Raw genomic sequence first — 13,499 nt, 5'->3', positions numbered from 1 at the left:
AACTGCTATAAAGAAAAACATCTCTTTCCCTCTAAAGCTCAGTTTTATTCGCCCTGATATAGTATTAATATTCAACTTCAAGAATGATGAAATATAAGCTGTCAAACAGGTTGTGACAAAAAATTTAATGTTGTTGTGGAGTTGATTACATTCCAATTTTCCAGTCGAATCGACTAGCAGGATACCTTCATTTACTTGTTAGGATGCCTTGATGTTTATTTGTACATCCTTGGTTTTTGGTAGTTGTACCTTCTCCGTTGTCTCCGCAGAGTAGTTTAGATTTTTCATGTCCATTGCTTTAGACAGTCTGTATTTTGGGAACTTAGCTGTACCTAGAATAAAAGAAAAGTGTTCTGTATGATAAATATTTTTAAACTCATCAACAATTGCGTATTACTGTGTGCTTGTTAAGACTGATTTTCTATGAAAAATGAATAATATTGTATGTGTCTTAGTGAAATTTGAGGTCTCATTACTATTGTATCCTTTCTGTGCCTTGATCTGTATTTGCTTCCTTTATAGATTGTAGCATCAGGCTCTTTTGTTTTGTTTGCTATTTTTCTTTCTCAATGATAGGTAGTAAGAAAAGTTGTAGTCTTTAGGCCCATTCATGTGTTTAGAAGACTTGACAGTTATCGATCATTGTCTAAATTTGGTTGTCACCATCAAGTTAGGTGCTGGCACTAGTTTTGGAATTTTGTTTTTAAGGAATAGAATTATTTGGTGGAACAGTGTGAGGGCTGCCAGATACACAGTCTGCACTAGTTGCCAATTCTTGAAAGGACATTTCCGGATCCTTGTACTTGTTTAGGATGCTGTGATTTCTATCCGGGGCTTAGGAAATTTTATTTTGAGCTGGCTGCTAAAGGTATTCTTTGTTTCTTTTAAGTAGTTCGCCAATTTTTGTTTGATAATATGCCTGAAGACATACTAGTCCTGTGATGGTTGTTATCAGTAGTTTGTCTTTTCATGTGAAATGGAGAGCAGAATCTTAAAAGAAAGCACACAGAGTAGTGATCGATGTCTAGTTGTTATACTAGATCCAAATCAAGATTGTGACTTGAACCCGTTTAGAAAAAAAGTGTCATAGTATAGCTAGCCCTATACTTAATTGTCTTCTGCTCTTTCTGTTCTGGGGCTGGGTGGTCTTCAAGGGGTAATGAGGGACTCATTTGATGTCATATATTGTGCTACATTATATTGTGCTAGAAATCAAGGGTCATGTCCTCGGTAAGCTGAAAATGTGCTATGTTCTGTCAGATGACCTCTCAATAATTCTTCGGCCTTCCTCTACCTCTCCTTGGACCCGCCATAGCCAACCTCTCACACCTCCTCATTAGGCATTTGTGCCGTTCCTCTTCACGTGCCCGAACCATCTCAGCCTCGCTTCCCGCATCTTGTCCACCACATAGACCACTCCCACCTTATCTCGGATATCTTTATTCCTAATCCTATCCCTCCTAGTATGACCATACATCCATCTCAGCATCCTCATTTCCGCAAATTTTAACTTCTGAACAGGAGAGGTCTTAACAATGGAGGGACTGTTAGACAACATAATGAACTGTTAGATTGTGTCACATTGATTGAGGGACTGAGTTTTTGTATTCTCGCATGGGTTTTGGGCAAATTCTACCTCATGAGCTAGCTTTTTGGAGTTGACTTAAGCTCGAGGTCCATTTGCTTAACGATGAACAAGTCATTGGGTTTGATATTCACATGCTTGTGAACTAATCACCAGGTTTTCCACTGTAAATGTCAGTTTTTCATTTTCACATCTTGGATCTTTTTGCATACTCTAGTATTTCAGTTCAAGTTTAGTTGCCCCGGCTGCCAATTTCAGACGCCATTGGTATGGTACTTTTGGACTTATCAATTGAGGTAGAAGTGTGTCTTCATAAGACAGAAATATGGATGTTACCCTCTAGCTTTGTGTGAAGGTGACCTGATCTTTCCTCTCGTGCATTCCTTGTTTGTGTTTGTAAATTCTTTTAGAATTTTCATAGGCGATGGCTGTGGCACGTTACTACTTTTGGGATAGTGACACACTTGTTGTATTTCGAACTTTCAACTAGGGAGTTTCTCCCATTAGCAAAAATTACTGATATATTAGTCCCTTTTGGGACCGCCCAGTTGGTTTGGAGGGCGGTCATCCATACAGATGACCCTAGGATCGATACCCCCTCAATGCCTTCTACGTCAAGCCTGTCGTACAGGGCTTGCCTAATGCGATTTACATTCCCTAATTTGCAGGCTATTACACAATGGGGGATTTATCCAGTGTGCACGGTTTACATTCCCTTGTATGTAGGCTATTACACAATGAGGGATTTATCGAGTGTACATAGAGTGCTCACCCGAGAGGCAGAGGCTGTAGCAGCTGCGGGTTTTCCTGGAATTCCAATAAAAAGTTACTGATATCCTTCCGATAAGCAAGTTCCAATTGGAACAATGATTGACAAATGCTATAAACGTTCGTCCTCTTATTTTAAGAGAAAAATGATCCAGTTCGAGTCGTGAAAACAATCATTAATGTTTGTATTAGGGTAGATTGTCTACATTACATCCCTAATTATGTGATCTTTCCTCTAACCCTACATAAATAAAGGATATTTTGTGCATCAAGCTGCCTTTTTTTTAATGATCGAGTTTTCGACTGGGTTCTTATTTCATCTCTTGAAGGAAGACGTACCTAAGGGTCATACAAAGTTTGTAGTCTTCTAATCTTGTTGAGAGAAGTATGACAATGCATTGTTTAAATAAATGATATTGTTAATAAGACTTAATCAAACCGCTTATGTCAGTGAAAGCAATGGTAATCGGTAATTATTGAAACGCAAACGTAACATCGAACATTTAATTTATATGGACTTTCAGGGTATAATAATTCTATACTGTTAGTATAGCTTAATTTGTGGTATCATGTTAGACTCTTCTTTACTAGATTATTTAAGTAATCTAATTATATAAATATTTTTTAAATTATTAATACATAGACTTAAACTCATGAAATAATGTTAATGACATTGGACAAAGGCATGGGAACCAATGAAAATGAACTAATTTCATAATATATGGTATGAATATGTTAAAACGAAGAGATGCTAGAATAATTTATGACTAGTGACGCAGATGATACATTGATTTTCCGTTTGCCGTAATTAAATCTATCAACAATTTTGAACAACATTTAAGACAAACTCTCATACACATCCGAGGAAATAATCTTCTATGCCCACTTATTATTTGAATTTAAAAAATAATCCTACAAATATTTTTGTCTCGCGACAAAAATAACTTTTGTAACCGAGTACAAAATTAATTTACTTCACAAATTGCAATATTTAAATCTTCGCTATCGAATATTGTTGCGTATGGTAGTGGTGGACATCAACTAGAATTAAAAAAAAAAAAAAAGGCAAAATCAGAATCGTTTTCCATACAATATATAACAATGGATTAATTATTGCGGAACTCTTTCCACGATGTTAAAAATAATTATCCAAGTTATTAAATTTTACTATATATAATTATGTATAGTTCTTTTTTGTGTGTTAGTAATATCTTTATGCTAGTTCCAAACTTGAATTACCATTTGTACAAATAAAAAACCCTTTCATATAGATAGATAAACATATCTAGAAATTAAAATCCAACTAGAAATAATACATTTTGAATACATAATACGTATCTTTACATATACTTTGGCCACAATATTATCATCTTATTTTTTATTTAATTACGATAAGTAAAAAATGATAGTGTAAAAAAAATTGAGAAAATCTCACTTTATATCCATTAATTCTAAACTATTTACCCTTTAATGTCCCGTCCCAAATTATTTACTACTCCTACCCATGGGGCCCAAACTATTTATCTGATTTTTTCCTTGCCAACCATCTTTCTTTCTTCTATCATCCAGTTTATGCATTAGAAAATTGCTTTTTTTTGAAATTTTATGACAGATTTTGTTTTCAGAAATTCAAAATTTATTGTACAGAAGCCTGTGACCATTAGGTGAATGGAAACCAAACAATCCGGTTCACACCTGTGACCATTAGAATAATCCACACTGATCTTGGCAAATTCTTTAGAACTTCAAATATCTCTCCAAAAAACAACAATCCTCCTTTTTTTCCTTATGAACCCAAGTACTCACTGTTGATGAAATCTTTCTATGGCAACCATTTTTCATCCACAGTTGTGTAGATTCGTTAGTTATTGTTCTTTGATATGTAGATTGTACCTTTGATGTTGGTTTTTGGAGATTTATTGTACAAAAATTTAAATTCACCATTGAAGGACCTTGAAGCTTGAAACTCATAACTTGGTTTGTTTGAGTTTTTAGTTATTTTAATCCGATCCTGTATGGGTTTGTTTGGAAAGTTGATTGGAGGTTGTAGCTAAAGTTTTAGTCAATTTGGTGGAGATTTTGTAGTAGATTTTAGAAATTTGGGTTGAAATATAGTTGAACCAGAGAAGACGAATTTGTATACTCAAATAGTATACAAATATACCATTTTAATATACAATTCATTCCAACTATATACCCTATTAGTATAACTATATACTATATTGGTATCATATGCTAGTTGAATCATTTTTGGTTGTATTAGCTGCATGTAATTGGTACAATATTTGATTTTCTTTTAATAATAGTAATATAGTACAATATCTTGAAATACTTTATTATATTAATATGTGGTACACTATTTTTTTATTTTTCTCTTTATGCATGTGTATTATGTAATGGTAGTATAGTCATATAGTTGTTGGGAATTAACTAGTAAAACTGTATACCATGTTGGTATAGTTATATGCCATATTAGTATCATATGGTAGTTGAACATTGTTTTGGTTTATTAGCTGCATCTTAAGTGAATTCTATTATGAAATTATTTATAGTTATAGGCAATTGTTGGAACAACTCTATACAGCTATATACCCTCTTAGTATACAAAATGAGCAAGTTGTTTTGCGAATATTTAGCTTGCAATACGAGTATGTAATTTTCTCATACTTTTATTGCGTCCTTTAATGTTTTGGTACAATAGTATAGTCACAGATAGTTGTAGCAATATTCTAGAGAAATCACGTGCTCTATTGGTATACATATATACCATTGGTATCACATGGTACTAAAAGTTTTTTTTGCTACTTATACTTTTGTTGCATTTTTTAATATTTTATTGTCATTTTTATTCTAACTAGTATATATGGAGATTTGGTTGCCGTAGATTATGTTTTCTTGCTCTATAACTGGTTGTATTACTGCTAATGGTAGAGTGCGTACTGATATTTATAGACAAATAGATTAAAGTTTACATGACAATCACGTGTTGATTCTTAGAATTTGATTATGTAATTTATGGTGCTCAGCAACAATCAATGTGATATTCAGTGAATTAGATCAAGTGACAACTAATATTATTTTAGTTTATTAATTGAATTTAATAAGTGAGAAAGAAAAAAAAAGAAGGTATATTGTACTAGTTATATTAAAAAAAGTGAACAAATATTTACTATATCAATTATTTTTTCTTATTGTATAAAAAAGAATAATAAAAAATAGTGAAAACGGTAAATGAAATTAGATTATGAAGAGAAAAAGAATAAAAAAAAGAAGTTAAATGAAGTTAGAAAAGGGAAAAAGAAAAAAATAAGAAGAAAACGAGAAAAAAAAGGAGAAAAGGAAAAAAAGAAGAAGAAAAGGAGCATAGAAATAAAAAGAAAATTGGAGAATAAAGAAAAATCCCTATAAAAACTATTATGGGTAGAAAATATAATTAGTTTATGAGTAGAAAAACGGATAGATAAGATAAATAATTTTGTTTCGTGGTTAAGGGCGTCAAAACCCAAAAAATTTACCTTAGGGAATGTGTGTTAACAAAAGGTTGAACCAATCATGAGACTGTGAGTGGGACCCGTCCACGTGGGTTCTCTTTCATATCGTGGGATGTTAATCCCATTACCTAAACACACAGCTCATTGTACGTCCATGTCTGATTTTGGGAAGAAATTCAATAGACCCCAAAAACCCACGCCGGGGGAAGAAGATGGAGATTTTCCATTGAACAAATTTTATAGCTTTGATTGATGAGTATATGCTGCAGTCAACGAGCCGAGGTGAATATTATTCAGAGCTATGAAAGGAGGCGTCTTTTCGGCGCCTGGTGATTACATCTACTTTAAGTCTCAAGTTCCCCTTCACAAGATCCCTGTAAAGTTCCCACTTTTACTTTATCCATCAATTTCTTGGCTTTTTTTTCTGATTTGGGTTTTTTAAATTCTATTCCCTGCTGATTCTCTCAAATGGGTCTGCATCTTTTATTCTATTTGATTGCATTTTTATAGTTTTCTTGGATTTCAATGAATCTGAATATCTGATCATGTTGTGATTTACCCATAATTTTTGTTATTTTATTAAAGTTTTGTAAATTGGGACCTCTGAGTTTGCTTGTGATCTGTTATGACTGTTAGGTGGCCGAGTGGCGTAGCCAGTATTTTCATCAAGGGAATCAAAATATAAAGAAATAAACTCACCAAGAAGCGAAGGGGTGTCAATACATAGTATATATAAATTTTATAAAAAATTACCTAACTAAAATGTTATTTAATTCCAACAAACGGGCGTCGGTTTGACTCCCCTTAAGTGCATGTGGCTCCGCCACTGAGGAGGCCAATGAGTATCATATGTTTATGAGTATGGTATGTGATCTTTGTAGAAATTACGAAGTGTGTTTTTTGTGAGTGATGAAAAAGACTGAGCTTTTGCTCCTCAATGTAAGTCCAGCAAGTTCTTTTAAGTTGCTTAAAGTTATCATTTTTAACTCTAAAGCAATTTTGCCCTGAATTAATATTGTGGTGATTGTAGTGCTACCTTTATCAAGTTCCTTTTTCAAATATATTAAACGAATCGCATTTAGTTCCTCTCAATAGAATTTGCACTTTTCAACTGCAAATCTCGTTGCCTTGTTGTTGGTCTGATTAGTTTGTGTGTGAATATTGTTAGTGGATTTTTTTCCGTGAGAGCTGAAGAACTTCTCGTACTAATTACAATGGAATGAGGAAATGGACGTCTGTGTTTGTATTAAGATCTTTTTTCCTAAATTTTGGGTCTTGAACTGCATTCTACTCATTTTTTGCTTACATATAGATAATTTGGTTAATTGGAATGTCTACTTTCTTTTCTTATGAAGAAGAGGGCTACTTCCTTGAGGTTGTTGTTGATCTTGGCTTTGATTTTGATCTTAAATTCTTCTGGTCCTTGCAATTAATATAAAGCTTGTGTTCAATTCTACTCATTTGACTTTAAATATGGTTTTAAATTCTTTCCCGCCCTTGCAATTAATATAAAGCTTGTGTTCAATTCTATGCATTTGACTTTGATTGTTCTTTAAATGAGTGAAGATATGATACTATGTTCCTAAGTGACCAATGACATCTAATTTTGAATGTTAATTTCATTCACAAACAAATACAGCTATTTTGGTGTCTGACATTCTCTAGTTAGGCTATTGAGAAGCATAAAAGGACACTTCTTTTCGTTGAATGTTCGAATATTCTTAACACTCCAATCTGTTGTGCAGATTGGGTCAAAACAGTGGAGATATTATGATTTTGGTCCTAAAGTAGTTCCTCCACTTATTTGCCTCCCTGGCATAGCTGGAACTGCTGATGTATATTACAAACAAATCATGTCATTATCTATGAAGGTAAGGAGGCAAACTCCTGATTCTTCTGCTTGTTTTGTCTAGTTATTGCTAAATGTTTGTGTATCTGCTTTGAGAGTGATAACGACAGTGAATAATGGGTCATATTTGTGACTGTGATCACTTCAGCTACTCATAAATATATATATGAATATAAAGGATCACGTAATCGCTTAAACTTGCATACCTTACGATTTCTTTGAGAAAGAACTATGGAAACTTCCAGAATTTCTTATAGGCATCAATAAGTTGCCAAACGACTAGAACTGCGTTAGAACAAAACATGCACTTTGGTAGTGCCTAAATTTTATGACAAAAGTGCAACTAAAACTTCTTCAAAACTACCACTAAGCAGATGGAAGGAATAGACTATTGATATCTAGTGATTAAGATTATCACTAGAAGCATATCACTTGAGCATGCCCCCCCCCCCCCCCACACACACACACACCAAGAGTAAACATCGATCTCTTTGAGATTACGTTATTGACTTTCTTAACCAGCCATTAGATTATCATATCCGGAGACCAAATTGATCACTTTGAGATTACTTTAGGCAGTTTCTCAACCTGTCATCAGAGATTATCTTATCTAGAAAACAAATTGCAGCTCAAAGTGACATGGAATTGACCGAATGCAACTGCAAAATAAAATTGAACATGTAAAATATTGGTTAGTTTTGCCGTGGCATTTTTTCCATTTATCTTATAGATGTCAGATTTTAGTCGATAGATAAAAGTCTATGTAACAAGCAATTCGGCGATTCCTAAAACCTCTTTCGTCAATATTAAAATTTTAGCAACATAGTTCTCATTAATATATTATGGGCTTTATTACTTCTATAGGTAGAAGCGATAATCTAAGAAACTTTGTAGTATCTTCCATAGCATATTACTTGGAAACGGTCTTTGATACAAATAGGGAAATATGTCCCTATAGTAGTGATAACTATTGCAATTTATGAATTGTAGCAGAAGTTGCACTTCCTTTAATGATTTCCTTGTCAAGCTAAGTTTCAAGAAAACACATTCCTGCGCTGAATCTTGGAAAATAGATAATGCTCACGCCATTGGCTTTCCCTCTTTACTACATGGCTTAGTATCATGTCGAGTGATGACTAACAACCTCATAAACCGAAATAAAATTTACCATTTTCCAAGTGATGTCAGAATCTTTTGCAACATATTTTTCAGGATTTAGTCAAGTGATGACTAACACAGGGGATAAAAGGTTCTCTTTGCATCTTACAATCTATATGGATATCTCTTTTTCCACGATATGTAGCTCCCAGCAAGTTTTTCTACAAGACAACTCTCAAATTCAATTGAAGGAAGCTAACGTTTTCTGGTTTTTACCTTCTCAGGGCTACCGTGTAATTTCTGTTGATATTCCACGCGCATGGAACAACCACGAGTGGATTCAAGCATTTGAGAAGTTTCTAGATGCTATTGATGTTCACCACGTATGTTTTCTTTCCATCTCAGTAGCTTACTTTATGGCTACAGCTTAAGCCCGAACTTGTAATGTGTGCAATCTGACCTGTCTTATTTATCCAGGAGATAAGCAACTTAGAATTAGCAAGATGCAACTTGTTAATTTTCTTTATTTGTGTGTGTGTTTAGATAAGAGTATGCAAACAAGTGCATGTAAAGATACATCTATAAGTTTTCTTGACCTGTCACTTGTTTGATAGTGGTTTGATTGTATTGTTAAATCATGCATTTTGAATGTTCAGAATAAAAAGAGAGTTAAGGTTTGTTCATGATAAAGGGAGTAACTGATGTATTAAACTTTTTTCACTACAGATTCATCTCTATGGAACAGCTCTTGGGGGATTCTTAGCACAACTTTTTGCTCAGCATCGTCCCCGGCGTGTTAGGTCCTTGGTACTTTCGAACACATTTGTGGAGACCACTAGTTTCTCAGCTGCAATGCCATGGGCTCCCATGTAAGTTTTCTTTTTATTGTTTTTGCATATCATAAGAGCTACTAAATTGCTGTTATAAGTTAAATATGACTGATTAGCATTGGTACTTTACATCTTCTGCTTATATTTAACTAAGCGATAGGTGATCTAATATCTTTGTGTATATGTACCACATCATTGTTCTTGCATCTCAATGTTTTTATGATTTTAACTACATAGTTCGTCATATTCTAAAAGGTATTTTTCTTCTATTGTTGGTTTCTTATTGCAGTGTTGGTTGGGCTCCTTCTTTTATACTGAAGCGGCACGTGTTATCTGGAATTCGTGATAGTCCCCAGGAACCCTTTATTGCAGACTCTGTAGATTTTGTTGTTTCCCAGGTAATGCTTAAGTTCAGCCTTTTGTTATATTACAGTCATTTTGTGTCGCTCTTACCACAAATTCTTTGGAAATTTCCTGTTTTCAGAAAGTAGCCATTAGCAGTCTACTGAACTTGGCTCAGCATATTTCTTTTGCTGCTTCCGAGTTGGCCTTTTTCCCCAAAGGAAGTGTAGTGACTTTTTATGCATGTTCTGTTCATTGCACGTGTATAGTATTCATTTTTGTGCCTTTTTCTCCTCTCTTTTGTCAAACATTCTCAGAAGAAGCTCTAGAATCATGTTAAACAATTTTGAGACAGTTCTAACATACTTAACCTTCTCTTTTTCCCAAAATTTTTTTGTCCCTCTTTTTTTAAGTACAGAATCTCAATTGGATAAAATTGGATGCAGATTATCTTTTACCTCCTGTCAGATTGGTGTCATTTTCCCTACGTTTTAAGTTAATCTGGTTCATAGCATTCTTGCTTTCGTTGTTTCTCTGGAATCTGGATTTTTAGCTTCAAGCTGCCCAAAATGTAGAACATGAGATGTTTTAATATGCTACTATTGCACCATGAGACACTTGATGATAATATTTTAAAGTGCTACTCATATATCTTTCGATAAATGTTGACTAATTCGGTAACATTGAACTTGGTAAAATGAAATGGATGAATAATTGAACAATGAGATTATTCAGGATTGCACATTGAATTTCTGGTAGTAGATCCATGATCAAAAAAGTCGCTATGATTGTTCCAAAAGAAATGAAACAAAAGATGTGGAAGAGCTAAGACAGTTATAAGTTCTACCCAATAGTAGATGCAGATGTGTATAATAGATCGACATGAAGATATTGAGCTGCTCTGTAATAAAACCAGTTGTTGCTGATACCTTCTTGTTGTTGTATGCTTCATTCTTACCCTGTCAAAGTGGTTGGTTTTTGATTTTTTCCTTTTTGATAGTCCTCTAACTTTGTTGACCCTAATTGTCCATTTTCTTTCAGTTGTCCAAATAATAAATTACCATCACATACTCTCCTTGATTTTTGTTCTTTCTTGATACCACAACTATTTGCTTATAGAAAAAGTTGACTCATTTTTCCCATAAACTCATGAAACTTTTGATGCAGGTTGAGACACTCTCAAGAGACGACTTGGCATCGAGATTGACATTGACAGCTGATGCTTCATCAGTTGGACCCCTTCTTCTTCCAGATTCTTCCATCACTATAATGGATGTATGTCTATAATCTGCAAAGCTATATTGTTTGTTGAATATCTGTATATGCGTGCGTGAGTCAACATGCCCCAACTTTCTCGTTTTTGGTACTATGGGGTGACAGAAAGATAATTTTTAATACATCATGCCGTCGGCACATCAAGTGTTTCTTTACATCTTTTCCTCTCTGGAATTTTAGGACATCAATCCTTCAAGTTAACAGGACACTCCTGCATTCTGTTGCTCTCATGATTCCTCATGAATCTTTTCTTTCTCTGAGATGTGCTTATTCCAGAAGTCATAATAACTATGATCATCATTTTTTGCTTGGAAACAGGCTGCATGAATATAAACTTTAACCTAGACTAGTTATAGTCTGTAGCTCTTGGTGAAGAGATTTTGGTCTTTCACCTTTTTACTAGTCATAAAAATTAGGAAACCAACTACTTGCTAGATATCAAGGAATTCCCCATACACTATTGCTTTTAATCTTTCCTTGCTAGTTGACGTTTCTCACTGTTGGAAGGAAAGGACCAGTTACTTCTTCCTCACCTAGTGGGATAGGAATATTTGATCCAAGGCCTCACCGCATAATTTCAGCATTTACTAATGAGCAGATTACCACTCTTCCGAGTTCTTTTGCACGTAAAAGTTAACTGTGGGGATTATACTAGCTATCGTGTATGGATAAGTGTGAGAGTGAATGCAACTCCTAACGCCAAGGGAAATGGACCTGAATTGAGTAGAATGGATATAGAGAAATCATGCATGAGAGCGCTTGTGAGTTGGAATTGAGCTGGATTTAATTGTTTGATTGATATGTTTCGTCCAAACAAAGATGTCACCGTACTAATGTAGCTCATGGCCGTCCTAGAAACCGTCTAACTTGACTTAAAAAGAAAATTATTTAGTATTGGAATGAAATGGGTTCGAATAGAGCAGAATGTAGAGGATTCTTATTACCAACTCCAACAAGTTTGTGATTGAGGCGTAGTTGATTGATTGATATTATTGCCCTTTTGCAATGTTGCTAGTTTCTTTCTTACTAGATTCAGTAAAGTAGAAAGCATCTGATGGATTCCTGTTGCATCGTAATTTCTGCTGTGTGAAGACAAATGACTATTGCGCAACCCCTCAATCACTCAAAGATCAAGTGGTCGAAAGGTACCCTGGTGCGAGACAGGCATACTTGAAGAGTGGTGGTGATTTTCCATTTCTTTCAAGGCCTGATGAAGTGAATCTTCATCTTCAGGTATAAACTACTACTTGTCGCTTGTTCATCTGAGCATCATGTTTATTTCTTCTTTCTTCTTTTTTCGGTTCAGAATTTAAGTATTTAGGTCTACCAATCTGTGAAGTGTTTATCGAGTAATTTATGAAAAGAACAATATGTTGCAACTAAGCACTTGGTTGTATTTTCTATTCAACAGCTACACCTGAGACGTGTTGGTGTTGAAGCTCAACCTGATGTGATCCCTAGTGTTCCGAAGGATGGCAGTGGTGGAAGTTCCAATGAGCCAAATAATGGAAGAGAAGATGCTGATGATTCATCAGAAAGTGATAAAAGGGACTCGGAAGCTCCTTCTACCGCAGAAACTGCAGAGCCCCCCTTGGCTCCAGAAGCTACTGGTTCTCATGATTTAGGCAACCAACTTCTTAAAATGGCCAAACTCTCCGAAGGCAGTGATGAATCTGCCACACCTCCTTTACCGGATGCATTTTTCGGTGACAAGCAGAAGTTACTAGTCTCAGGAGCTCATGCATTTTTCGGTGACAAGCAGAAGTTACTAGTCTCAGGAGCTCTTCTAAACATCACGTGTGAGTTTTTAATTCTTAATTTGCTGCCCTTTTATTTGGGGAACTGTACATTAACCGGAAATGTAGCTGCAATGTAGACACTTTGTGTGAGATTTTTTTTTTTTCATTTTTTCATTTTTACTTTGTATATTATGGGTTTGAAATGTGTCATTGCAAAGAGAGTATGCAAATTGAAGACTCAAGATTGTGCTGGAAAATCATTCTGAGTGAGATGAATATATCATGTTGCAGTTTCAAATCTTTTGAGCTCCAGAATGTTAGATTCTGATAATGCTTCTATTATTAAAATTTACATTCATACCCTATACAGCAGTTGCACTACAAGGAAGGTTGGATCTATAGATGAAATAGTTAGCACTTCAGTTTCCAAACTCAGTTTTCGCTCCCGTTTGGCCATAGATTTGTCTTTCATTTTCTCAAAAAAAGTTTGAAAACATTGTTTGGTTACGAAATATGATCATG

General features: G+C 34.6%; 1 protein-coding gene across 1 annotated transcript; it reads left to right on the top strand.

Moving 5' to 3' along the window:
* Positions 1–5,973: 5,973 nt before the first annotated feature.
* LOC107803696 (uncharacterized) lies at positions 5,974–13,277 on the top strand. Its single transcript, XM_016627469.2, has 8 exons — positions 5,974–6,220; positions 7,590–7,715; positions 9,076–9,174; positions 9,518–9,660; positions 9,911–10,019; positions 11,131–11,238; positions 12,331–12,471; positions 12,650–13,277. Exons 1-8 carry the CDS (start codon positions 6,146–6,148, stop codon positions 13,112–13,114), a joined length of 1,266 nt encoding a protein of 421 aa, XP_016482955.1. The 5' UTR covers positions 5,974–6,145; the 3' UTR covers positions 13,115–13,277.
* Positions 13,278–13,499: the final 222 nt, after the last annotated feature.

This window comes from Nicotiana tabacum, chromosome 1 (assembly GCF_000715075.1).
Source record: "Nicotiana tabacum cultivar K326 chromosome 1, ASM71507v2, whole genome shotgun sequence".
Classification (NCBI taxonomy): Eukaryota; Viridiplantae; Streptophyta; class Magnoliopsida; order Solanales; family Solanaceae; genus Nicotiana; species Nicotiana tabacum.
Note: the sequence above shows the minus strand (reverse complement) of the source record. Positions and strands in the feature narration are given on the sequence as shown.